Source organism: Quercus lobata, chromosome 5 (genome assembly GCF_001633185.2).
Source record: "Quercus lobata isolate SW786 chromosome 5, ValleyOak3.0 Primary Assembly, whole genome shotgun sequence".
Classification (NCBI taxonomy): Eukaryota; Viridiplantae; Streptophyta; class Magnoliopsida; order Fagales; family Fagaceae; genus Quercus; species Quercus lobata.
In genome coordinates, this window is record NC_044908.1 from 10637780 (window position 1) to 10651935 (window position 14156).

General features: G+C 35.6%; 1 protein-coding gene across 1 annotated transcript; it reads left to right on the forward strand.

Moving 5' to 3' along the window:
- Positions 1-1699: 1699 nt before the first annotated feature.
- Positions 1700-13930, forward strand: LOC115989738 (eukaryotic translation initiation factor 3 subunit A-like). Its single transcript, XM_031113575.1, has 14 exons — positions 1700-1896; positions 3841-3918; positions 5157-5638; positions 6532-6747; positions 6903-7271; positions 7372-7401; positions 8132-8359; positions 8457-8618; positions 10658-10879; positions 10979-11185; positions 11261-11467; positions 12018-12098; positions 12483-12684; positions 13015-13930. Exons 2-14 carry the CDS (start codon positions 3873-3875, stop codon positions 13488-13490), a joined length of 2928 nt encoding a protein of 975 aa, XP_030969435.1. The 5' UTR covers positions 1700-1896; positions 3841-3872; the 3' UTR covers positions 13491-13930.
- The last annotated feature ends 226 nt before the right edge of the window (positions 13931-14156 follow it).

Sequence of the window (14156 nt, forward strand, 5' to 3'; positions counted from 1 at the left end):
TATCTAGTCTAGCATATTGTTGGTATGCTCCCTAAAAGTAAGGTTTGAATCCCCTGGCTACAAACAATTTTCTAGGGGCCACGTCCCTGAAACCGATAACTTACTTCATCCATGTGTTGTGGGCGTGCTACATGAATCTGAGATTTAACTAGGTAAAAAGATACAATACTCTACACTCTCTAAGGTTCCTTGTCAAAAAAAAAAAAAAAAAAAAAAAAATCTAAATATTGAAGGACTTGAAATCAAGGATTTATATGGAATGTAGCCAACCCGTCAAAATTGACCCGATTCAACCTAACTCGTCGTGTTAAGTCGGTTTTTAGGGGTTGGTGGGTTAGGTTAGGTTGTGAGATTTTTTTTTTTTTTTGGATCGGGTTGGGTTCGGGTCATAAGATTCACAAATCCATCTAACTCGACCCAACTTGCCTATATTTAATTTATATTTAAAATTTAAAAAATATATTAAAAAAGATATTATATAATTTTGTTATTTACTTTTTTGCCAACTTTCCTAAATAAAGCCCAAATGCTAAAAGTTCTCCTTGTATGGTTTATGTTGGTTTGGTGTTATGCTCAAGATTATCTGGTTATAAATTTGATCTTATATGTGGTGGGGTTGTTCTAATGCTTAATTTAATAATAATAATAATAATTGTAAGGACTGAAATTTTATTGGACCCAATATAGAATTGGGTTTTAGCCCAAGAAGCCCAAACAATAAATTTTTAGAGCGTGGATGAAAGAATTAGATATATTCAAGAAGAAAGACGATAAGATTTATCAATTTAAGGCTATTAAACACAAGTAGGATGAGAAAGTCTGTCCTCGAAGTGGCCTGAGGAGATGATATTATATTGTCTTGTTTTTTAACAGAGTTACAAGAATTCACAGTCTTATCGTAAAAATTGCGTGATTTCCTCCCCTCCTTCTCTTTTAGTGCATCTTCCCATGCTATATACTACAATCTTGGTATCATCCCTACCATACACGTGTGTGTTTGATTTTGGGAACTCTTTCTTGTCCCATCCAATGCCTCCCAGAACCATCGACTAATAGCTGTAAGACTGCTTGACCACTGTTCAGGCATCACCTTCACATTAATACGGCCAGAGAGTTGGTTAGGAGGCATTCAATGCGGAGGTAGTAGCTTTTCGAAGATATTTGTTGCCCTTCTCCTTTCTTACCCCTCGTCCAATGTCCAACTCTTAGTTGTGATGTAACTTCGAAGTAAGTCCATAATGATATGACACTCTTACTGACCTCGGACCCTTGTTGCCAATGTGGCTTTTCTCCTCGGACATTTGTAGGACTTATCTCATATTATCTATACTTTTTTCATTACTCCGTTTCCCTTATAATCTTATTTGGACATCCTTGGATTGGGCCATAGGCCTAGTTAATACAGCCTTAACAGTACCTCTTGATTAACTAGCCCCCACAATAATAATAATAATAGTATTTTAAAAAAATTATCCAACTTATGGATCCAACCTGATCAATGTTGGGTTGGGTTAGATCCTTGTGATGGATTGAGTTGAGTTGATTTTATTTTTTAAAAAAAAATCACCATGGTGGATTGGGTTGAAAAAACCCTTGACAAATCATTCTTTATCTAAACTTTATAAATTGATTAAAAAAAAAAAAATCCTTAAATTTTAGTTAAATTATATAATTTGCCCATGAAAATTTCATTTTCTTGGATGAAGCCCCTGGCTCGGTCACTGCTCGGAGTAACTGGTTATATCTTTTCTTTATTTATATGAAGGCAACTAAAAGCTGTCCATTCCTTTCATCGTCTTCGGTTGGGTTTTAGGGCAACCTCGTCAGACAGACAGAACTACACGAAGAAGCGCCTCAGTAAAAACATCCTGCTCTAAACCAATAGCGTAAACCCAGGTCCCTCTCTCTCTCTCTCTCTCCCCGAAACCTATGAATTGAAATAATTAACGTTAAATTATTGATCCGATTGCTACGAAATACTGCGTTTTCTATTTGTCTCTACCCAGTCTTAGGATTAATAATAATAATAATAATAATAATAATAATAATAATAAAAATCTACGGATTCGGTCATGATAAACATGCACTCTATATCATCAATTAGTTATTTGTTTGTTTGTGTGTGTTTTGTTTTGTTTCGGATTTCAAAGAATTGTAATTTTATTTATTTATTTTATATATATAGAAATCTAATTCTGTGAAATCTACAACACTCTCATCCCAATCGATATGTGGAGAAAACGCAACATTTATTGTGTTCTTTAATTTATGTCTTTCAATCAAAAAGATATACTAGATGTTAACTTAGCTATCTCATAATGGACGTGAAGTCACAGATCTTTGGGAAAGAGGATTTTGTTTGTGTTTTATTTGTATTTGATTATTTTTAGTTATATTCACTTGCAATGTTAGGCCATGATTTGATTCTGAAAATTGAGCCTAGTAGTGGAGTGTGATGATGATCCCACTTTAGTTGGCTCCCGCAAAGAATACGCTTTGGGTGCACATAATAAAAATGGACTTAATGGTTAAATTATTTAACACCAAAGATTTAGGATTTGGAGTAAAGTTTTTTTTTTTTTTTTTTCCTCGCATATGCTGATAGTTTTTCAAGCAACAGTGACTGTGTGGTAGTGGCATTGTGCATCATTTGCACAATGTATCATTTGGGGTATGCCTAGTGCAGGCTTTGGTAAACGTAATGCTACATCATCATTCATTAGTACAAATGGCCAGACCTAGTTGATGCTATATGTACTCATCTCTTGGTTAATTCACTTAAATAAAAATTAATGGTTTGTTTTACTTTATAAGCAATTGTTGTAGTGATGACATCTTTTATGCAGTTTGCACAAAATTGACACTACAACAAAATAATTTAACTATTAAGTCCATTTTTATCATCGTCGCACTCCACTACTAGACTCAATTTCAGAATCAAATCATGGTCTAACATTGCAAGTGAATATAATTAAGAATAATCAAATACTAATAAAACACAAACAAAATCCTTTTTCCCAAAGATCTGTGACTTCATGTCCATTATAAGATAGCTAAGTTAACATCTAGAATATCTTTTTGATTGAAAGACATAAATTAAAGAACACAATAAATGTTGTGTTTTCTCCACAAAACTGCATATAGCATCTTTTATGCAGTTTTATGTAGTGATGACATCTGTCCCCTGCTTGCCTGGGGGTACATGGTCTGGGCAGAAATCCTCTATATGAATTTTTTCCTCTCTCACTTATGTTCTAATTTTCTGCCACTTGTTTCTACTTAAGTTCACATTGCTAAATAAGTTTTTATGTTCTTTTGTACATAATTCTTTTGTATTTTTTTGTAATTCTTTACTGTAGTTTATGTTCATTGAACATGATGTAGTCTCTGTTTAATAAAATTATTCTTACTTATCAAAAAAAAAAAAAAAAAATGCTAAAGAAGTTTTTGTAAAAGAAAACAAGAAAAAGAGACTCCAATAGTATACAATCAATTTCCCAAAATTTTCTTAGCCACCAATGAAGTAACATATTCTTAAAGTGGTCTCGGTACTTCACTGATTTTAGTTACAGTAATATTTTTATTCATCCATGTCAAAGATGGGGGGTAAATGGATCGCATAAATCAATTGTCTGGAGCCCCCTTTTGCATGTGAATATTGATGTCATCAACTTGGCCTTTTAAACCAGACAATTCTTTCCTTTCTCAGGGGTAATAGTGCAGATGCTTTGTTTTTTTTTTCTTTGGTAGATCATGAGTTTGTTTGACTTGAAGTAATAATGTAATTTACATAATTTAGATCTTTTATTAATTTGATGTTTTATGCTGTCCTTTGAGCAGGCAAGGAATCTGATCTGCTCGATTTGATTGATATGTCGAATTTTGCGAAACCAGAAAATGCTTTGAAACGAGCTGAAGGTAAGTGACAGATATTATTTTGCGTTTGTTATGTGGTAGTACCTTGTTTTGGGATAATTTCTTTAAATGATTTATCTTTATCTTGAAGTGTCACTGCATTGCTTGGAACTATAGGTAAATATTCAAAATCAAAAGAACAAGACTATTTATGGTATGTTTTATGGTGTAATTCATGGGATGTCATTTTCCCCTTATCATCATTTATATACCTTGGCATAGGACAAGGAGGAATCCAAATCAGATTTTGAGGTTATGGATATCTAGGATTTTGAAGAATTAGGGTTAGGGATTGGTAGGAAAAAAGCTGGTAAGTAGTAAAATGTAGGGTTTCTAATGGTGAAAAAGAATAGTTAGATTTGGGGATGAAACAAAGGGGAAGGTCTCAGTTGCCATTCCAGGGCTCTGAACATTAACATCTGAACAGTACTTTGTCTTCTGTGGGTTTTTTGATGGGTAGTTTAGGATTTCGAAGTTTTGAATATTAGGGTTTTAAAAATGACAAATCAATGTTTGGTTGCTAGGGGTCCAGTTGCTGATTTAGGGATTAATAAAAAAAAAGCTTCTAGACTTCCTAAGCATTGCACCTAGCATCACACCTCAAAGAAGATTTTATCACACAAATCTTAGACAGAGCTTAATAGCCTGTGAGAATTTAGAAAACATATTATTTCCCCCCTAAAGAGAAAGCTTACATACATATAAATAGATGACTAATACCTAACCCTAATAGGACTCGGACTCCTTGGGCTTTGATCACTAAGTCCAAACTAAATGACTAAACTCACAACTAAAATCCAATAAAATATTCAAATCCCAAAATAAGACCTACTAGACCAATATTACAACCCACATCCAGGTACCAGAAAATTATAGAACTGCTCGACACTTAAATGTAAATAATATAAAATAAAAGTGAAATTGGATTCACGCTACCTGCGTTACCTTTCTTTTGGCCTGACTGCAAGCTTAAAATAACTTCTACTTGTGTTTCTGAATACCACATGGGTTGGCAATTTTTCCTTTTTTAGTTGATAGACTCTTCAGCTCTTTTTTGTCATGTTCCTGTCTATTGAAATTGGAGATATGCATCTTTTCTTCTTCTGTAGTGCATTAGTTCTTCTGCTATGTATGCATTTTAGCACTTGATGTAGTGCCTTCACTGAACAAATAAGGACTCATTTGTGGCTTGGTCATATTTTATATTCTTGAACTGATCCACTTTGGTATTCACGGTGCAGAGTTAATAAATGTTGGACAAAAGCAAGATGCATTGCAAACACTTCATGGCCTTTTTACCTCAAGGAGACACAGAGCATGGCAAAAGCCACTTGAAAGGAGTATGTTTAAGTATATAGAGCTGTGTGTAGACTTGCGGAGAGGTCGGTTTGCCAAGGATGGACTCATTCAATATCGTATCATATGTCAGCAAGTAAATGTTAGTTCTTTGGAGGAGGTAATCAAACATTTCATGCATCTATCAACTGAGCGAGCTGAGCAAGCTCGTAGCCAGGCACAAGCTTTAGAAGAAGCTCTTGATGTTGAAGATCTAGAAGCAGATAAAAGACCAGAAGACTTAATGCTAAGCTACGTGAGTGGAGAGAAAGGGAAAGATAGATCTGATCGAGAGCTTGTGACGCCATGGTTTAAATTTCTATGGGAAACGTATAGAACAGTGCTTGAAATCTTACGGAACAATTCAAAATTGGAAGCACTGTATGCGGTGAGCAAATAGAATCCTTTTTTTTGTTAGTGTTGTTGCTAGGAGTTGCATTTTGCTAATTTTTAATGGGGAAGGGGAAAAAAAAGGGGGGGGGGGGAGGGTGGCAGCTCATTTGTTTATAACTGCTACATCTTGACTTATTATATATATAACTGCATCATGTGGATTATTATGTTTGCTGCTATAGATTTTGATAAACATATAGTCTTTCAATCGTGAAATAGGGTCTTGTATTCATAGTCTTCTTGTGAATGTGATCATATTCAAGTTTAGTTTTATTTTTCCTCTCTTTATTGCTAAGAATGTCACAGTTGTGCTTGCGATACATGATGGCATGGTTACTTATTTAGCACTTCTTCTTCTATTGTTTTGGCATTAGACAAAGTAATAGTGTGGTATGTGTTATTAAAGGTCTTGTTGACTTGGTAAAAGTGCTTAATGGCTGGTTAAACAGCAAGTAAAAGATGGAGTCCCCATTGACTGTTCTTTTTTATTTATTGATTTTTTTTAAATGCCAGTGATTTAGTATGCTTCTATCATCAGCAGTCATGAACTGTTCAAATTCAAGAAAGAGGAAAGTGGTTAATATACCTGATAAACCACCAGTTTGCTGTTAGGCATATGTGGAAAAGAAATTTTATATTGAATTGAATGTTGTGATTTTCTTTTTTCCCACTATATCTAGCAGCACTCAGAAAAGCAACAAATTCAAACTTTTTGGAGGAAAATATCTGCTATACTACTTGCTTTTGTCATTTTTTTTCATATGTTATATGGTTAGTTTTAATTTAATTTTATGTTTATGCAAATCATATTGGTACACACAATACCCTGAACTATAACTATATCAGTGGATTGTATGGGCTTTATAAAGCTTCATATGTTTTGTGTAGATGACAGCGCATCGAGCTTTCCAGTTTTGTAAGCAATACAAACGAACAACAGAGTTTCGCAGGCTGTGTGAGATCATAAGAAATCATTTGGCAAATCTCAACAAATATCGAGACCAGAGGGACCGACCTGATCTCTCAGCTCCTGAAAGCTTGCAACTGTATCTTGACACGAGATTTGAGCAGCTAAAAGTTGCCACCGAACTTGAACTCTGGCAGGTTTGCCCTTTTTTTTTTTTTTTTTTTTAACTATTATGTGTTTTTATACGTTTTTGTTAAGTGTGAACAAAGAAGTACTAGCACACAGTTCACCTATTTGTCATGGTCAAAAAACCATGTCTCTTTTGTAATAATTTTCCTGGTATTTTCTGCAGGAAGCCTTTCGATCAGTTGAGGACATTCATGGATTGATGTTCATGGTCAAGAAAACGCCCAAGGCATCCTTGATGGTTGTTTATTATGCTAAGCTAACTGAAATATTTTGGATTTCTGCTAGCCATCTTTATCATGCTTATGCATGGTTCAGGCTTTTCTTATTACAGAAAAGCTTCAATAAGAACTTGAGCCAGAAGGATTTGCAATTGATAGCATCATCTGTTGTTTTGGCTGCTCTTTCAGTGATGCCTTATGATCGCATCCACAGTGGATCTCATTCAGATCTTGAGAATGAGAAAGAGAGAAACCTGAAGATGGCTAATCTCATAGGATTTAATCTTGAGTCTAAACTTGAGAGCAGAGAAGTGGTAATGTAAATTAAGTAATTGAATTTTGTCTCATGTTAGTTGATACATACAGTTTTCCAGTTCTGACTACTTGCTTTCTGCTCCTTTATTGTTCTTCCAGCTTTCAAGGTCATCCCTTCTCTCCGAACTGGTAGGTAGATTTTCTTTGTTCCTTTTTAATTATTAGTTGTCTGCTTGTGGTAAATGTTACACACTTTCTGATGCGGATGAAGTGAAGTTTTAAATATTCTTGTGCACTACTTTGTTTGATTATTGTTGTTCAGTCTTAGAATGTCGGTTTTATGGATTCTTATAATGTTATTATATATATAGGGTTTTTTTCCAAGAATTTTTTTTTTTTTTTTGGGGGGGTTGGGGGTGGGAGTGGGGAATAGGGACTGCTTGTTATCAATTGATGCTCTGCTTGTAAACAATTTACCTTTTTGTTTAGTCTTTTGAGATGGCCCATACACTTGTGGTTATAGCTCTTGATCACAAAGTCACTTGGAATTTTCTTTTTATTTACTTTTGAGTCATGGAAATAGATTCCAGCTGACATTGATAAGGAAATAGTTGTCCCACATTACCACATTCATCTTTATCCTATTTGTTATTCTTATCTTATGATCTTTGTTTCTGTTTTGGTGGGTTGGACTTGTCCCTGCTTAAATGTCTGCTTGATCATGCTTGAATATGTGATGTGATATGATGTTTGTACCTTTCTTTGATCTGCCTCCAATACATCCTCCAGTTATAAAGAGATCCTCAATTTATCAGTTTTAAAGAGGAAACAATCTAGGCTGTAATAATCTAATTCTTTTCAATTATTTTTCACATGATTTTGTTCTCAATTAAGTTCTTTATTATGGGTTTCATTGCAGGTGGCCAAAGGTGTAATGTCTTGTGTAATTCAAGAAGTGAAAGACCTTTACCATCTTCTAGAACATGACTTTTTCCCTCTAGATCTTGCATCAAAAGTTCAGCCTTTGTTAACCAAAATTGCAAAATTTGGTGGCAAGCTTTCTTCAGCTTCTTCTGTCCCAGAAGTACAATTGTCTCAATATGTTCCTGCCCTGGAAAAGCTTACGACTTTGAGATTGTTACAGCAGGTGCATTGTTTTGTTTCCTCTTTTTTTTTGGGGATATATTTGCCATTTTTTGTGCATCTCATCATGCTTGTCACTGTACTGCCCTTTTGCTTTCCAGGTATCTCAAGTGTACCAGGCAATGATGATTGAGAGTTTGTCTAGGATGATCCCTTTCTTTGATTTTTCTGTTGTGGAAAGGATATCTGTGGATGCAGTCAAGAATAAATTTTTGGCCGCAAAAGTTGACCATATGAAGGGTATTGTTACGTTTGATAATACGGTAAGCTTCTATTTGTGCTCTCAAGTTTTGTGCTTATGATACTTCCCCAATCAGTTGAATACAAGTGTCCACATTGTGATGATGGGAGAAATGGTTAACTTTTTAATGTGGCTAGGTTGAAATTTCTTAAAACAGTATAGATGGCGATGTTTTATGGGTGGTAGTTTGGGTAAAATTTATTTGTTTTCTCTTTTCTATTTGTCATCTTCGTTGTAATGATCAATGTACAACCATACATACTAGTTTCTCAAGCGTCATTCATTTATAATTTTCAATTTAATTTATTGAAGTCCCTTGTTTTAGGTATTCAGAAGAGAAAGAATTGACAAATAATTAAAATCTGTAACAATGCTGGTAAAATTTGATGTGGGTTCAGCAAAGTTTAGGTTCACTTGGGAACCCAATGGTTTCCACCCAATTTGATTTTGTGAAAACCATTGTGGATTGGATGGATTTGCTAATATTAGTAGGACCATACTCCTTTTGTCGTTAGGGAAGTAGAGGACTTTCTGTTTCTTGCTCACATTATGGGCTGTAGGTGTAACTCCTGCAGTCTTATGTTAAAGGTTCAACAGTTGGAACTACCGTTCAAACCAGGTTGTACTTGATTGGACTCTTTTGGGTTAGGAGTTGACTTAAGTAGCTTTACTCTCATGATTTTGAAAATATGAGTCTATTTTAAGGTTTAAGGTATTATTTAGGCTTTAGTGAGTTTAATTTTGATTATTCCCTGATGCCTTGATTTATAGGCCTTTTTTTTATCAACTGCATCTTGTTAGGCCCTATTAGGTGGGGCTTTTCCAGGGGTGCTTCAGCTTTTAGGAAGCAGAAGTTACCTGCATGTCATTAGGTAAAACAACGGTGCTTCAGCTTTTTTCAAAATCTTTAAGTGGTTCATTCTTTTTAGGAGGATTTTGAGAAGTCATCCAAGGGTTGCTTAGTATTTTAAAAAAGATGCAGTTAGGAATGTATATCACAATCTAGCTTTAGCTCATCAACAAACTCGATCATATGTTCAAGCTTGGTTCATCATCTTGTCAAGCAAGCTAGAGCTTGATCATGAGTTATTTAATTAATTTATTCTTTTTCTTGATATGGTAAACAACACAGGTATACTTTTTTTTACCTCCATGATAGTGAGTTTGTTCATGGGAAGAAGGCTAGGTATACCTTTAGTGTGCTGCTAGCCGCCTAGCTCCCAGGCAATAGTCGAAGAGGGTTTCCCTGGTCTAATGAATAACTAAATTATGGTTGAAATTATATTTTTGGAATTAATAAGATAGAATGATTATGATTTTCATTTATGAACTTATAAGAACTAGATTCACCAACCTTGTAATGTTAAAAATTATAAATAATCTTTACTACCATTTATGTTATCAATAAATTACAATAATAATTTTATATCTTATGAACTTATTTACTATCTCACACAATCCAATATCAAGTATGTTAGTATATTTTTATACATGTATACATATAAACATATAAACATATATACTTAAAATTGAGCCTTTTTACTCATGAGCTTATTTGTGAGTAGGTTATTATGTTTGAACTTGGCTCGCTTAATAGTTGGGCCTAACTTGGGCTTGAGTTTGGCTCATTTTCTAAATAAAGAACATAAACATGTTTTTTCCGGAGTTGAGTTGGATCTGTTTAAACAGCTTAGTTCATTTACCGTCCTAGATTGACCCTTAGGATTGGGTTCAAGATGGGTCTTTTGTAACCTCTAAAAAATTGCTCTATTATGCTTTTGCATTTTGCATGCACCAGTTCTTGTTCACCATTCAGACTACGTTTCCATGTTGCATCTACACCTCCAGCTGAGATACACCAGACATTCTGTTGTGCCTTTTGTCTTTTGCATATTTAGGGTTATGACAGAAGTTAATGGAACTAATTTTTAAATAATTGTTCTTCAATCAGAGGCTTTTGGGGGCCTTTCTATAATACAAATATTTGTACGTTTACCTCTGTAAATGAAGGTGGCTTTCATCTCGTGGATCTGGATTACATGCGTCTGTTTTTGCTTTCAGGGCCTTGAGTCTGAGATTCTAAGGGATCACCTGACCATCCTTGCACAAACTTTGAATAAAGCTAGGGCAATGATTTATCCTCCTAGTAGGAATGCCTCAAAACTTGGTGAATTGCTTCCCAGTTTAGCTGAAACTGTGGATAAGGAACATAAGAGAGTTCTTGCTCGAAAATCCATAATTGAGAAACGCAAAGAAGAAGAAGAACGCAAACTTCTTGAGAAGGTAATCTGTAAACTAATATTCTGGCTTATGGCTTACAACATGATATCTAATTATTTTTAAAGTGAATAAATTTGAACCTTTTTTTTTTCATCTTTAAAGGAACGTCTGGAAGAGTCAAAGAGGATAGAACTGCAGAAGATAACTGAGGAAGCAGAAAGAAAAAGACTGGCTTTTGAGTTTGAGGAGAGGAAGAATGAAAGGATCCGCAGGGAAATAGAGGAGCGGGACCTTGCAGAAGCCCAAGCTTTGCTTCAGGAAGCTTCACAACGAATTAAGTGGAAAGGAAAGAAGACAGGCATAGAGGGAGTGAGTTGAAGAATTGTTTTGTTTTATGTCTCATTAGGATATGATGGGGTAAGTATTGACATTTTCTGTATACAGGAAAAACTTACGAAGCAGAGTGTGATGGAGTTGACTTTGACTGAGCAACTCCGAGAAAGGCAGGAAATGGAAAAGAAATTGCAGAAACTTGCAAAGACTATGGATTATTTGGAGAGAGCGAAAAGAGAAGAGGCTGCTCCCCTGGTTGAAGCTGCATATCAACAGCGTTTAGTGGAAGAGAGGGCTCTACATGAACACGAGCAACAGGTAATTTTAAATTCTCTAAAGTATCTCAACTGATTGCTTACTTGCATATTTGTGGCACCTGAAATGAAGAATTTTTTAAAGATAGGGGTTACCCTTATTGAGGAAAAGGAGGAGAGAGAGTCACTTGAGTGGGTATGGTCATGTGTAGAGGAGAGGAATTAATGACAATAATGAGGAAGAGTGAGTGTGTTGATTCAAGTTGAGAAATGAACAAAATAGAGGAAGACCTAAAATAACATTAGAATAGGTAGTTAAAAAATGACATGCTAATTAAGGGGGTAACAGAGTATAATTTTGGATATATGATAGAATTGTGGAAAAGAATACATATAGTTGACTATGATTAGTTCGTTGGGAATAGCCGTCCCCAGAGTTTTGGGAGTAAGGCTTGGATGTTATTTCTTTTGGTATCCTTTATTTAATCTGTGAAATAGTAACATTTGTATCATGTGCTTGAAATTGGTTGGCACCTCTCGTTTTTGTTCAACAAAAGAAATTTATATTGAACCCCAGATGTTAAACTTACTGGGTGTTCTGTTCTACTCTGCAGCAAGAGATTGAGCTTAGCAAACAGCGCCATGATAAAGAGGTAAAGGAGAAGGAGAGGCTGGCTCGCATTAAGAACAATAAGGTCAGTACCTGGTTGTCTTAACTTGCAATCATTTGCCAAATCCCATGAGTGCATTATGCCCTTTTCAGAGAATAGGAAAGTACAGAAAATGACATATCTGGAGAACTTTAACTTGAAAAATTCAAAGACTGCTCAACATATCACTTATAAACAGAGTGGGTCTTGGAAGTGATTTTGAGGACTCCTACTTATCAGCTCCCATAGTTTACCATGGAATTTTTTTCAGATTATGTTTCTTATGTTCTTATTTGATCTTCTGTTTCATGACATGGCTTACAGTCTTTACCTGGACAGACTTGGCTGACAATGTGTCTACTCGATGACATTTGGGCAGTTTTCAGCTGTACCTTCGACTAACTATGGAATCTTAAATTGTTTGTGCAGGAAATATTTCAAGAAAGAGTTGTAAGTCGCCGGCAGGATGAATTTACCAGATTGAGAAGGGAGAGAGAGGAGCAGATCGCACAAATTTTGATGTCCAGGAGACAAGAAAGAGAGAAGATGAGGAAAATGAAATTTTATTTGAGTTTGGAAGAGGAGAGACAGAAAAAATTGCGTGAGGAGGAGGAAGCACAGAAGCGTGAAGGTGAGAGACTTTTGTTCAAATCATACAACTTTCTTCTCTTCTCTTCTCTCTCTCTCTCTCTCTCTCTCTCTCTCTGTTTTCTTCCAGTTTTAAGATAAAAAAAGGGCATCATTCCAGTCATCATCAGATAATATATGAATTGCTTTGATATTTTAGCCAAATGGTAAAGAAACTAACTACTTTTTTGATGTTGTAATTTTTGATTACCTAGTTATTTCCTGATGCAAAGAATTATTGGATCCTACATTTCATTTGTTTGTGCATGTGCAAATGGTTTATCTTTCTTAGTATATTTTAATGGTATGTTTCTTGCTGTTTTGGAACTTCCAGAAGCTGAGAGGCAAAGGAAAGAGCAGGCTGAACGCCAAGCAAAGTTGGATGAGATTGCTGAAAAACAGAGACAAAGAGAGAGAGAGCTGGAAGAAAAAGAGAGGTTAAGGAGAGAAGCACTTTTGGGGAGACCCACTGAGGGACCTTTAAAGCCTTCTCAACCTCCTACTTCACCCCGCCCATTGGATACAGGATCTGCTGCTGTTCCGGCTCCTGCTGCAGCAGCAGCAGCAGCTGCACCATCCTCTGGAAAATTTGTCCCCAGGTTTAGGCGGGGATCAGAGAGCTCAGGCCAGGCCCCACCCCCAGAATCTGATCGGTGGGGTAGCAGACAGGATGATCGAATGACTCAAGCAGGTGACAGGTGGCGCAGTGATGACCGCAGATCCTCTGGTGGATCCTCCTTTGGTGGGGGTGGTGGCTCAAGGTCAACATGGTCATCATCCAGGATCCCTACTCGTGGCTCTGAACGTTGAATTTAAATTTAAGCAGCTTTGGAGGGTTTAACAGTTGCACTTTTGCTGCCGAAATGTGGTTGTGGTTCTAGCTGGGCATTTGCTTCTTAAGCATTCTGGTTCTTTTCGCAACTTTTGGTTGTTTTTTTCGTTTGTTTGTTTCCCTCCCATTTAGATTTATTTTTAATTAAATATAACTTGTTCCCATCATGCTCAATGCATACGTTCCCTCGGATAATTGCGGGATCTAATTTTGAAGTGTGGCAATGAGAACTCCATGTGAGCTTGATGAGGAAATAGTTGTCCAGAATATCTTATACATCGTGATGCTAATTGGGGTTGTAGCTGTGACTCTTGTTACAGGTTGTATGTTGATTGTTGGGACTCGTTGTTTGACTACTCTAAATGGTTTATTTAGAGCAGTTTTACTATTGTTCAAGGTTTCAATTTTGACCTGGTCAGATTGGCGTATTTTTTGCTGGCATTATGGGTAAAAAAAAAAAAAAAAAATGTTATGTTCACAATATTTTTACAAGAAATTTTAAATAGTAGGTTGTTATGGATGGACAAAAAAGTAGTTTAAGCTATAGATTTAAATTAGAGCCAATAAACTTACCACTTATAATTTGTTATGAAAGTGTTGTGAAAATATTGTAGGTGTAGTTATTCTCTTGCTAAAGTGTGAGC

Excerpts from the sequence above, each read along its gene's own strand:
- LOC115989738 (XM_031113575.1), top strand. The coding sequence starts at position 3,873 with ATGTCGAATTTTGCGAAACCAGAAAATGCTTTGAAACGAGCTGAAG. Across the intron at positions 6,748-6,902 it reads CCGAACTTGAACTCTGGCAG|GAAGCCTTTCGATCAGTTGA; the intron begins GTTTGCCCTTTT and ends TATTTTCTGCAG. Across the intron at positions 7,402-8,131 it reads CATCCCTTCTCTCCGAACTG|GTGGCCAAAGGTGTAATGTC; the intron begins GTAGGTAGATTT and ends GTTTCATTGCAG.